Here is a 13,243-nt window from a genome sequence, read left to right as displayed (position 1 = left end):
GAAGTTTTTTGTGTTGTTATTTCGTAAGCGAGAAAAATACAAATACCCTCTGTAGATATATCTTTCATTAAAATTTGCTTCGTATTACATTTAACTGATAAACTTGTTCTGTAAATAGGGTTAAATTCAATTGTGCGTTGTTCTAGTTCGTCTGTTGTAACTACTTAATTTATAATATTCTGAATAAATTAAACTTGGTTGTTTCGTCTCAATTATTTTAATTATAATTAAATTGTAAACCGTGCGGGATTGAACCGGGATTACGTTTTTAGTATATAACTCTGAATTGCGGGTTATCTCGAGAGATTAATACCACTAGGAACAATTCTTCCGAGGAGAGGTATATTTTGGCTTGCCAACTTGTTTTATTTGACTATCAATAGAAATTAGCTAAAAATTAAATAATATAGGCTAAAGGAGGCGCCTCCAAATACTACAATCAATCAATGCATAGGCTTAACAAACAAAATGTTTAAAAATTGTAATTTCAAATGAAACTTAATTTTAAAAAGTTCATTTACAAAATATTTTGAAAATTATTGCATGTTTTCGGGGTGTGGGAATTCGTGGTAAATTTGGTATCCCGCAATGGGAATTTCAACTTCCGATCATAGGCAACACTGACCTATTCCAATATAGTAATATCAAAGAGCGTCGCGTTGAAATTATTGCGGCGGAAACACAAAATAGTAAAATACCCGTCGAATAGTCGAATACCCGAACGTGATGGGAAAAATAATAACCCAACGAATTCACCAAAGGCGGCTTATTCGAGTATGTAAATTTTCGATACTCGATAATCGACCTTAAAAAAATGTCGATGACTCGATGATGATCGAATACTCGCACAGGTGGCACAGCCCTAAAATCTTGTATTAAGAATAGGCCACGGCCCCCTGTAGTCGGTCACTCAAAAGGGCGGGTGAGATAATGTTACCATGGAATCTTAGGTGCAAGCTCTTCAACGGAAATTTTAGTTTCATGACTGTAAAAAGCTTGCAGCCTCTAAGCCTGTCGTTGCTAGGTATCGCTTGGGTTCTGCCGCGAACTATGCGAGACGCAAAAAAACGTAGTAACATATCCAGTAAGCATATTCTTAACATAAAAATCGAATAACAAACTACAACGATTTTTGAAATTTTGTCGCGGGTTCCGATTAGAACTTTTAAAAAAGCCTGCCTTTGGCCCATGCTTTTCGTTTGGCTGGCAACGAAAGTTACGCTATCGTTGCCAAACTGGTGAACTAACACTCTATTTCACCTAAAATTAAATGGCCGACTTTAGCTCGACGCTAACGCGGTTTTTTTTACATCTTTAAAATAACTTATCGTGTAAGAGTACATACTCAAAAGAAAACATCTTTTCACAGGTTAGTGTTAGAAATAGTTTTCTTTTTACCATAATTTCCAATCGCTAAGAACGCACTAGAAAACGCGTTTCTTTCAAATCATAGAAAGATAGTTTTTTAAATAAAAAATGAAGAATGGTTCAAAATTCCGTAATTAAATATTTAAGGAGTAATTACTCAAACAAAAACATATCCTTTCACAGGTTACTGTTAGAAATAGTTGTTTTACGAGCAGTGGTTATGGGGAAAACCGGTGCACAGTAATGGTTTATCGCGAATATCTACGTTAGTATTGTATGTACGGCTATAAACCCAAGTATGAACATTTGGGTCCGGCTATTTCCTACAAAAAATGTTCTATGAACATTTTACATACGATCAATCGTTGTGTCGTATTCGCGGTTTTAACGTTGTACCCGAAACGCGTCTTACAATTTTGCGCCTTCGTTGACTTAAATCGCATCCGCCGCTCTTCATGTAACCGCGTTTAAAATTTACCACCCAGCTAACTCTTGTTATTTTTGCAATAAATCGCTTGAAAATGAAGCTATTGTGAAGGTTGTGTGAGACAAAATGATGGGAAAGTCGGAATAATGGGTCACTTCAACAGGGCCGGACTGGCTAGTAGTTGGCCCCACCGGCTATGCAATCGTATGGGCCCCATTTTCCATTAATGCAAAATATTTCCACTTTGGCCCCCAATTTGAGTTGGCCCCGATCAGACCGGCGATCGCCGGTTAGCCGCCCGGGCCAGTCCGGGCCTGCACTTCAATTTAAGTTCATATTGACTGCCGCAAGGAATAAATCCAAAAGACCAGTATCAATGCTTTGAAAAGAAAACACGACACCGATGAGACTGTTCGAACGCGAGCGAATCAACCTACCAAATGATATAAGAAATATTCAACATTCAAATTTTCCCGTTTATATATGAACTTAAATGTAATATAAAATCGTCTTGAAAAACCGTTTATTGCTTTATAACATTCAAAAATAATATTAAAATTATTAACATTAATAATATAATAAGTTTGCGTTGTCAACGCGCGTATTTTGAAACGGAATAACCCGATTACTATTGTTAAATCTTGGATTAATAATATGATATTTTTAATACGAAACAAATAACGAAATACGTGGAATTTTTGGCGTTAAATAAGCTTAAAACGTATTTAGTTATTTGTTTCTTATTACAAGGAGCGTTCGCCATCATTTAACCAAGATTTAACGATAGTAATCGGGTTTTTCCGTTTCAAAATACGCAGTAGATTAAACCGAGGCAAGATTCCGCGCCTTAAAATTTTCGTCTACTCTAAAGATACATTCTGAACGAACCAATGGATGAAAAGTTATGAAACTAGCTTTTAAATAAACCTTGAAACTTATTTCAAGTCATATTTATAATTCACCGATGACAAAATTCGTGAAAAGTATTAATATCGTTCCGAATTACAACCTACTTTCTTAAATCACACTTTGCTTTCTATTACGCGCGTTGACAACACAAACTTTACCTAGACGAGCAGATGCTCGGTTATCTACATGGTGCGGGAAAAATATTATTTTTGAATGTTATAAAGCGATAAACGATTTTTCAAGACGATTTTATATTACATTTAAGTTCATATAAACGGGAAAAATTGTCAGTTGAATATTTCTTATATCATTTGGTAGGTTAATTAACGTTTAATTATCGCCAACTTTACATTAATTTCAATGGGGTGGGGGAAAACTTTTAACCAAGTTACGCGTGAGCGCGCCTCTTTAGGCAGCGCAGATGGCGTTACTGTCGTTTTAGCCAAGAATCTAATCGGTACCTTGTCAGCCACTCGATTAAGCGTTCTAGTTTGTTATCCGATTTCTATGATTCTTAATCCAAGTTCAAAACTTTGCCAGTCAAAATTATATTTGAGCGGTTACGGCGAGCGGGTTACGGTTAACCACCGTCATAATAACAGTCAAGGCCCCTCCCATACCCGCGACCAGTTACTCCATACCTCTACTTGGAATGCTTATCGCGGCAGATTTTCGTCTCCATATGGCTGACGGTTTTTTTGACGTTACTATGTTGACTTAACAAACAACAACGTGAGAGGAGAGCGCGTGCAAAGCGGATTTTTCTCTTGTACGCGGAGTTAAAGCCGTGATCATACCATACGCGATACGGCAGGATAAGCATTGGATTCCTGTCGCAACTGATTCTAGATTACCTAATGCAGTATGATACACTAGAATTGGTTTTATTCTGCTGGTGAAATTACATTTATAACTTTTCATATTTTAATCTAACCAATGCTTTAGATCCATTGATGGAATTTTCAAGCTGTGGCAGGGAACTCTGGGGTTACTGAAAACGTGTTAAATTGATTCGTTTATGTAGTCCAATTTTATATAGTTTCAATTTACTTTTTTGAATGAGTAACTTCCATGGCTCTGACTTGAAGTTCCTCAACGTCGTCCAAATTGTCGCATAATAGTCGCGAAAGACTCGTTTTCCTTATTTCTTTAAGTTGCCCTTCATTGGAAAATATGGGATTTAATCACAAATGATATCGCAAAATATGAAATTTAAGCAGTTTACTTGGGCTAAATGAGGAAGGATAACCTTGGTTTTCGTACCAGAATCTATCACCTAAACGTATAGAACTTTAGTCTCTTTTGAAAATTAGGACTCTTTAAATATATTAAGTAACCTTTTCTCAACGCCCTGAATTGAGTTGCGACCAAGCAGGCAAACGTTGGACCAACCATTCCTTCTGCAACGGGGAATTCGGAAAGGGCTGCCGGAAACAAATCCACATCGTCAACGCTCCTGAAAACGATTTTTAAATAAATAATAATTAGTTTGCTAATACTAAAGGCACCACAATAGGCCTAAGTGTCAGCTTACAGCTTTAAATCAGGTAGCCTGGTCATAGTGCGTAGGAGGGTGGTGGAAAGTCCTTCATGCCATTCTAGCCAACTAACTTTTACCGGTAACATCAACAAGTTTTTATGGAAAGGGGAAACCCCTTTAACCAGTGGAGAGAGAACTTACAAACTCAACGCGGAAGGAATTGTTCCGAGTTTTCACCCAGTGCCACAAGCTGTTATCGAACCCGGCTCTTAGTATGAGGTGAAAGTGCTATCCACTCCACCACTTCTTATTATACTGACGCTCAGCTACTTTGTAGCGCTAATGTACTTTATTCCTCACCTGTACATCCTTTCCAAGCGGTCAATCGTGTCTTCGGGCATCAAGCCCGAAAGGTCTAGAAATGTTCTTATGGTCCTCAACCCGCAGAAGCGTCTCCAAGCCGTGTACCCAGGAATTCCGTGATCTCGTCCACGTTGGATATTGATGGCAAAGAGGTCGGTTCCGACTGGTGGTCCCGATGGTCGCTGAAATAGCCTTCCGCTAAGTTCTCGACTTATGTGGGTGTCCACGGCCATGGCATGGTCGTTCACCATGCCTAACAGTAATCTGTCTACCGCCCCAAAATTATACATGTCAGCTGGCCGGAAGAACTCTTCATGGAGTGTACTTGGTTGAGGAGCTACGAAGACAATTTCTAGTTTCTGTTGTAAAGGTATTTTTCGTAGTACTTACCATGGTTGATGGGACTATGATCTTTAGAGAATCTCCGGAAAGAGTCTCTGACCAGGCTGTGCCCAAGACGAAAGGCGGACGACGAAAATACGTTATATATTCCTGGGTCAACCGTGAGGTTGTATCCGTCATAGTAACCTTCGCTATCTATCAACGTTAGGTCATATATTCGATCCACTATCGGTCCCAATAACAGTGGGAGAAATTCGTTGAAGGTTATATGTTGCATTATGGCCCCTACTATCCTTCGAGTTTCCTACGTAATATAACTCTAGTTTGAAACTGAGAAAACAGTCCGAGCGTGCAGTATCCTTACTTGAAACGTTGTTTCGTCATTCCAGTGGGAATTTAGACTCGATAATTTAGAAGCTACTCGGTTGTGTTCCCGTACTAATAGTGTGTGTATTGCCGTTAAACCGGGCTGTTCATTCACTCGCAAATCACCAGCTCTGAAACACAACAGACGATCGGCGTTATCTTCGCAGTCATCACCTCCAGGTCTCGCTCCGGACGAGGCTGAGGATGGTAGCAAGGGCTTGCGGTATCCAAAACTGGTCTCCTTCATGGCTCCTTTCAATTAGCTTAGATTTGAGTACGAATCTATGGAGTTGGACAAATTTTTGCTTTTACCTCTCTGCATCGATCTTAAATGTTTCATGTCGCTCTCTGTTGAGCCATATACGGATGACGCGTCCAAGAAAGCCGTCACTTGGTTCAGTTGTTCTCTAGCTCCTAAACTACAGTGTTCCCTTGGGGCGGCGCTAGACCTGATGAACTCCAAGCAAGAAATATTGAAAGGTCCGTAAAATGGATCGCGCGGGCCGACTGCGATGGTAAAACAGGCTGGGTGACGGAATCTTATGGGTATCCCGCAACATCGTGGTCTGGCACCAAGGAAACCGGAACTTAGAGCGCTACGCGTTAAATCGTGATCCAATATTTGACCCCATTGCATTAGCAACAGAGTTGTGTGGTGCGTCGGTATAGCCCTCGAGAAAGACATTACGGCGCTCACTTCACGGGCTGTGGGCAAATTTAACCCACTTACCGAACTGCGTGGGTCCGAAATTCCTATATGTCAGAGTTACAATTTATTTTACTAAAATACTTCTCTTTCCTCGATTTCAGAAATTTTTACCATCTCTGTAATCGGGTCGCATAAGCCTGTTAAACGTCGAAAGGCTTTTACCCCAGTTTGGTCGTGTTGGGTTGTTACAACTGCCATCCGCAGTTCTATATCGCGATAGACGATGCCTCGAAGGACAAAAGGTTTCGGTAAGGCTGCATGATCGGCCCAAATCAGTGCCTCTAACGTCAAGATCTTGCAGGCTATTCCTGATCTGTTCCCTGGACATATCCAGCCTGAAAAGATGACCACAAAAAATTTAACCGTCGGTCTTCCAACTATAATTATTAAAAGCTGGTTTCACACTCGACGGAAAATTAGCAGCGTAAAGTTGAACGTTAGCGGTATATTGAATGGGAATCAATTTTCAGCTCGGCGTTTATTATCTACTTTCCGGCATATTTTCCGTCGAGTGTGAAACCAGCTATTAAACACTCAACTGTTTCCCCAAAACTGACGTGGCTCTTAAGGCGGTAATTGCATTTCGTTCCATACCATGAGCCTCTGGTCTCTGTTTAGAGAGGAGGGCGACGTAGAATCCAGGATCATTTTCGTTTAACATGAAGCCTAAGAATTATATTCGAAGGATTAGAGAATAATTTAGTGGAATTCCGTTATCATGTCACCTTTTCTCGCAAGTTTGGGCTCAAAGTCGTCAAAGAGATTGTCCGCGAACTGTTTTGCCTGGTGGATAGCATCCCGTAGTAAATTCAACCCTTCTCCGGAGGAGAAAAAACTAGGCAAGAGGGTGTTTTCGCTGCGGTTCGTCAAATCCATACGACTCTGTACCATTTGGTCGGGGTTTGGTAATTCTGGACTATAAACGACGCTATCCTCCGTTGTAGGGTTGGTTGTTACATTGTCAAATGTTTTCGCATCTCTGTTCAGCGATAAAAATATTGATGATTAAACAATATACAATTCTCTATCAAATAAACTTACTCGGTCGTCGTTGCAAATTTATAAATAGGAAGGGCGAGAAGGATTAAAATAAAACCTTTCATGACGTTTATATTTTGGTTAGTTTTCTGCATCGTCTCCTTTTACTCTTAAAAAACCCCTAGCTCCCAAAGTCGTTAAATGGCAGCTTTTTCAGCTATTGAATATACTGGTTCACCCTTTATAGCCGAGAGGGTTTTCGGAGAAACACGCAACCTCATACTAGGTAATTAAATTATGTAAAAGCTGTATTGTTCCTTCGAATGAACTTGAAGACAGCGATAAATCGCATGGCAAAGTACTAAGTAGCGAACTGGTATCTTCAGTTTTTCACATGAGAGATGGTCATTGAACCCAATTCTCGGAGGGGGGTAGGGTAATATGTCGAATTTGTTTAATCTATTTTTATATTATTTGTAATCCGCGTCATTTTATTTACTGAATTTTATTGTATAGTCATATCATTTTGTAATGGAGAAATAAAATGATTGCCTTATCGTCTTTCGTAATCCCCGCGGTTTAGCTTCGTTCTATTTGTTAGGGAGTGTTTTTTAAAAAATATTGAATCGTAGAAGACTTTGCTAACGTCCCCTTCAGCGCTGGACCTAACGGGAAACAGCTGATTATGATGATGGTTGACGCAATTTAGGGCAAGTTTTTGTGGGAGCCAAATAGTTTTATGGCTTCTACTGAATGGAATAAGATTCCCACCATTATTCTAGTAGATATTTTCAAGAATTTGTCACTGAAAGATAGATTAAATGCCAGTTCTACTTGTACATTATGGAGAGAATGCCTTTTTCATCCTTCCTTATGGCGCAAGATAACCCTAAAAGTAAATAGCCATGGATGTAGAAGAACGAGAAGTGTTGACTATATCAGAAACGGCAAAAATGTAAACGATGGTAGAATCAAGAACCCATCACGAACTAAAAAGGGATCGACTAGACGGCCTGATGATGTAGAATTTCATAATGAAGGTGCCCGGTTTTTAGCATTACGTTGCGGTCGTTTTCCTAAGGATGTAACCGTTGAAATTGACACAAGAGATTATTTGGACGTCAAAGATACCCTTGACATTTTGGATGCAATTGCTTGCAATTGCAATCTTCAAATTTTGACCCTCAAACCAACTAGTTGTAGGCTTCTATGGCGTAAGACAGACTGCATGCAAGAAACCCCTATACCAGAAGAGTAATATCCTTTTTTTCAAAAAGTTATATCAAATGTTATTTTAATTTTTTGCACCTAAATTATATTACATTTACAGATATACTCAAAAACTTCTGAAAATAATACGCAATGCTCCTGGTCTTCGTCATTTTTCTTTGGGATGCGTTGAATTGTTATTGGAACACTCAGATAGATTCCTCGCAATGTTAGGACACTGTCAGCCAAAGTCTTTGGAATCCTTACATCTATCTACTGTGAAAAATAACCCTGATCATTATATGATACCAGAAATTCAAGCTCAATTATTTGAACCCTTCACAAATATCCATTCACTGAGCTTGGATTACGATTACTTCACGGATGATCTCCTTGGTTTGTTCTATCGAAATTGTCAACAACCACTAAAAAGTTTAAGTATTCACATTCATGGAATTGATCAGGATCACCCTGGCATATCCGAAAATGCCTGGAGTCTACTAACTACTCATAGTCCAAATTTAGAAGTGGCAATGACTTTACTTCACGCAAATAATCCACCTGGCCTATTAAGAGAAGTTCTAAGAAATAACATGCCTTTAGTTACTTTTAGGTATGTTTTAAATTTCTTGCTTTTGTGTGGAGGATTTCAAAATCTTACAGCTTAAAACCTCAATCCCAGGTCATATTATACTCAAGGAGTAGACCGATTATATTTAGAGCTGCTAACTGCGTATAATTATCGCACACTTCAATCATTAACTTTGGTAGAGGGACCTAGAAATGATACTCATTGGACATCTTTGGGTGGTATGCCTCCGGAAGAAGACCCTTTAGTAATGCTTGCTTGGAGATGTCAAAAATTAAAGGAAATGTGCATAATTGGTAAATATTCTTTATTGCTTCAACAATTTAGGAGGTATTATAATTATTAATATATGAAATTTGGTAAAAGGTTTTGAAGTTGGAGAGAGTGATTTAATTGCCATTGCCCGTTTAAGAGGCACCCAACTAAAGAAATTGGCAATACCAAGCTGTTGCATTGTTTCTAGCCCATTTTTGCACTGGCCAGTAGAAGAAGGAAATTTAAATATAGATGAATCTTACCTTTGCTACGATTATTCGAGTAAAACGTTTATACTATTCAGTTATAATCATGCTTTCATTTTAAAGCAATATTTTTAAACAATTCAAAGGTGAAGATGCTCAATCTGCACTTTTGGAAGAAGTATCATCTAGTTTGGGTTATCAGTGGCGTCCTTTGACACGAAACGAGTTGCCTTACCCCTTTGTCAATTATGGGGCTACGGATGACGAAACTTACATGCCAACATTGTTGGAAGATCAGCGGTGGCGCGAATACGATTCTTTTGTTGATTAGCAAATATAAAATAATCCCAAAAAAAGCTTTGCACACTATAGCTGCCAGTCTTAAAAATAATCAACAAAAAGACAATGAGGATAATTATAAATGTTTTTGTTTATCCTTTGATAAAGTAATAGGGTTTATTATAGATTTTTCCAATTGATAGTTATTTTAGTTTGTTTTACGGTTTATTTATTGTTTATTATGTATTATAGAAAATTTACTGGAAATTTTTTTATCGAGCCAACTTATTATTTAGCGAAATTTTATCTATAGCGACTGTGAGAAGTCTGATATATCAAAAAATTAGTATAAGGCCTAGTCAAGTTTCTGATCTAAAAATATGCATTCTCATTTTCACTGTAGTATTTGTGGAAATCAAAATTTTCTATAGACTATATATCGAAGACGTTTACATAAGTCCTCCTTGATTTTATTTAAATTAATTCTAATAAACGTAGTATCGGTACTTAAATTTAGTGCAATGTATAATGTATTTTGAAGTTCCCTAAAAATTATCTCAGAATTTGATGTTGTTTCAACATAATACAAGCTTTACAAAGCTGCGTTAGATTTTATTAAATATATAGCTTAGGGAAATTAGTCCTTAAATTCATAGTTTCTATATGTAGGGGAAAATGATCTATTTCAAGAATATAATTTAAATTTCTGGAAGGTTGAAAAAAATCTGAAACGGCAATCGCTCATGTAAATTAAAATTCAAACAACTAAAGTGAGAGTAATTAAAATTACACACAGGGGTTAGAGATGTTATTTTGAAAATAATAAGTGATATAAAAACAAAACATCAAACGGGTGTATAATGTAAATATAAGTAACTATCAGAAATTACAAAGAAATAGCATTCCATACGCATATGTTTTAACCTGGTTAAAATGAAAATCATTACAACGGGGCTCCTAACTATCTCCCCCTGTAAACACGAGCAATTTACTCTCTGTGAGAGGTGATGTAACAACTATCAATCTATATTAGCATTTGTTTTGTAAGGAACAGTTTGTAAAGGATTTTTGCCTTAAAATATGATGGAAAAGAATTTTAAAGAGAGAGAGAGAGTGTGAGTTTTTTTGCGAAATGGGTGGGCCTTTCACTTCCAAGAGCCCAGTATTTTCCAAAACAAAATAGTGAGACGTGGATCTGCACAAATCCTTGCCCAAATGTATAAAATAAAACGCCAAAACTAGGCTTCTAATAACAGCATGTATTACTTAAAAAAGGCAAAATGTTGAAATTATCATTTGGTAATTATTATTTATAAAAACAGAAAACATTGCAGTATTAAATATTTGGTAACAGGTATTAATTTTGTTTTAAGACTTTAAAAGAAACTTGTTATCTCAATTTCTCATCTTGAAATCTATCTGTACTGGTTGATCTTCCAGCTTTTAAATATGGTTGAATTTTTTGAACATTATTAAGCTTATAAAATTGCGTGCTGAAATTTTAAAAAAAATTCTCATTTTAAACCACTAAATTCAATTATTCTTCTCAAATACCTGTATACTGATAGTGTTTTGTCTTAATATATTTGATCTATTAAATTGTTCCAAAAAAAATATTATTTGCAATTTTAATTTAACACATAGGAACATTTCATTAAAAGGAAATATTTTTGTTTATTGCAGTGATACAAAATTCAATTTATCATCTTTAGATAACTTTGTTTTTGAGACGAATTTTGGCAATGAAAGGATCTGCCGAACTTTCAAGAGCGACCCTGAATAATTGAGCATGTTGCCAAGCATTCTGTCCTCTTCCACCTGAAAGCTCTGCAGTTATCTTGATTGATTTTGAGCCACAAAAGTCAGGAATATTTAACATATTACTTCCTAATGAAAAAATTGCTTGTTGTTTAAGAAAATTATAACAGAAAACAATAGCTCTTTTCCATATCCACTGACCACTTGGATAAGAGATGTGTTTCACTCCATCTGATAATCTCCATAGAACTGTGCCATTTTCAAAAGTGGCACTTTGGCAAATGAAGGAGAGCCTATCCAGGACTAAGTCACTTTCACCCGTATCAAATTTCCAGGATACAATTCCTTTGACTAGACTTGGATCAGCGGTTTCACTACAAGATGATTCCGTACGAGCTAAGTAAGCCATTTTCCAGTCATGTTCCACTTTTCTGTAAGGCAATCTTATTAGCGCAATTTTTAAAGGGAGAAGTAAGGTATTTGTCACCTTGTAATTGTACCAGCTTGAAAGGCACAATTTTGCCATCCAGTTGCGGAATTAACTCTTTCATCTGTTGGATCTGATATCCTTAAATATTTATCGGTAACTGGAGTGTATGAAATTTGAATTTCTTTGGAGCTTTGTTCAATTTTGGTTGGAAAGAACACATACGGGACAAATTTTGATTCAGCCAAAGATACTTCCCCTCTAGCTAAACGCCATTCTATAGAACCTGATGTTCTTCCCCCATAGTCCTCACTTTGATCTTTACTGGGTGATAGAAAACTAACCAATTCCACCAATTTTCTATCCAAAATAACTTTTTGACGATTAGCCGTTAAATAACGCTGTAACAAGGTTGAAACGTTATCTATCAAGTTAATTAGCCAACTTTCACGGCATAACTTTCTTCTGCTAATGACCTCTTGGAATTTTCTCGTGTAACGCCAGGTTACATCTTGGATTTCATCTTTAGAAAAAGCTATTACATACAAATATTTCTTCCCCCAGCCTTGTTCATAAACTAAGGGCTTATCACAAACATTTTCGCAAGGATCACAATGCAACCATTGTTGCTGAGTGTCTGAATAGACTTCTACCCAAACGTGATCATTCCAATCATTAATGAAACGAGTTTCATAATCTAAGCTACGGCATAATAAAGCAAAACAATTTGCCCATTCCCCGCACCGTCCTTCCCTAGTCATTAATAGTTTTCCTGGGTGGTTATATCTTGGGAATCTTTTACCTGTAACAAAAATCTAATTAGTTATATTTTTGAGAGAGTGGTATCTATAGTTCTGTTTTCTTACCAGAATTACAAATGGGACATACGTAAAGTTCTACTTTACTGGCATCCCACTGCAAATCAACAGGGGTAGGTGCACCGTATCCAATACTTTTCATTGGCAGAGTGCAAAATGAACATTTTGGTACATCTACCCACCGAAAAAAAGACTTTTTAAACCAGTCTAACAACTCCAATATTAAGAAATCTTTCAAGTAGATTTCTTTATTAGATTTTATAAGCTGTAACCGCTCTGCAACTTTTCGGTTAATTTCTTCCATGGGAATATACAATTTTGCTACCCTTTTAAGTTGCTCATTTTCATATGACAGTGTTTTATTAACGCAGCTTACGACTTCGTTTCCAAAACGTTGTTCACTTTCCTAAATATAATAAAATTAATTTCGACATCAAATATTTATAAGATTTTAACCTACGGAAATATTGAACCTCATACAATTGAGCTCGTTAATTTTTATTGCTCTAGTGTTTAAAGCCACTGGTATATCTTGGGCGTCAATTGAACCCATTGTTATTTAGTTCTGTAAAAGGTTATTTAGAATGGCAACACAGCATTGTAAGTATCCATTGAATTTTAATTAACGGTCAGGACGATCTCTTCCATGTTCCACTTACGCGGATTCTGCCCCTTTTTTACGTCATTCGAAGGCCGCTAGAAAGACGTCAACAAACACACGGAAGAGTCCATTCGTAAAAAAAAGAGGGGGGGAAGGGGT

General features: G+C 37.1%; 3 protein-coding genes across 4 annotated transcripts; 1 reads left to right on the top strand and 2 right to left on the bottom strand.

Moving 5' to 3' along the window:
* Nucleotides 1-3,599: 3,599 nt before the first annotated feature.
* On the bottom strand, nt 3,600-7,233 carry LOC149923191 (salivary peroxidase/catechol oxidase-like). 2 transcript variants are annotated; one of them, XM_090163053.1, is made up of 12 exons: nt 7,006-7,233; nt 6,690-6,943; nt 6,504-6,630; nt 6,076-6,299; nt 5,568-6,008; nt 5,254-5,507; nt 4,938-5,193; nt 4,545-4,884; nt 4,042-4,160; nt 3,930-3,980; nt 3,755-3,863; nt 3,600-3,695 (listed from the first exon to the last, which is right to left on the bottom strand). In XM_090163053.1, the coding sequence occupies exons 1-12, from the start codon at nt 7,095-7,097 to the stop codon at nt 3,629-3,631; spliced, it is 2,334 nt and encodes a 777-aa protein (XP_090019179.1). In that variant the 5' UTR covers nt 7,098-7,233; the 3' UTR covers nt 3,600-3,628. The 2 variants fall into 2 exon arrangements, with proteins under 2 accessions (XP_090019179.1, XP_090019180.1); XM_090163054.1 differs by having other exon boundaries at nt 3,755-3,851.
* Nucleotides 7,143-10,733, top strand: LOC149923190 (F-box only protein 33). The gene is made up of 5 exons (XM_090163058.1): nt 7,143-8,196; nt 8,273-8,764; nt 8,834-9,036; nt 9,107-9,277; nt 9,348-10,733. The coding sequence occupies exons 1-5, from the start codon at nt 7,682-7,684 to the stop codon at nt 9,530-9,532; spliced, it is 1,566 nt and encodes a 521-aa protein (XP_090019184.1). The 5' UTR covers nt 7,143-7,681; the 3' UTR covers nt 9,533-10,733.
* Nucleotides 10,734-11,094: 361 nt separating this feature from the next.
* Nucleotides 11,095-13,054, bottom strand: Pngl (N-glycanase Pngl). Its single transcript, XM_090163057.1, has 5 exons — nt 12,944-13,054; nt 12,532-12,889; nt 11,726-12,467; nt 11,440-11,669; nt 11,095-11,367 (listed from the first exon to the last, which is right to left on the bottom strand). The coding sequence occupies exons 1-5, from the start codon at nt 13,034-13,036 to the stop codon at nt 11,189-11,191; spliced, it is 1,602 nt and encodes a 533-aa protein (XP_090019183.1). The 5' UTR covers nt 13,037-13,054; the 3' UTR covers nt 11,095-11,188.
* Between the last annotated feature and the right edge of the window lie 189 nt (nt 13,055-13,243).

The sequence above is a fragment of the Leiobunum rupestre genome, chromosome 11 (assembly GCF_980474605.1).
Source record: "Leiobunum rupestre chromosome 11, qqLeiRupe1.1.hap1, whole genome shotgun sequence".
Taxonomy (NCBI): Eukaryota; Metazoa; Arthropoda; class Arachnida; order Opiliones; family Sclerosomatidae; genus Leiobunum; species Leiobunum rupestre.
The sequence above is the reverse complement of the archived record's forward strand: the minus strand, read 5'-3'. Positions and strand labels throughout refer to the sequence as shown.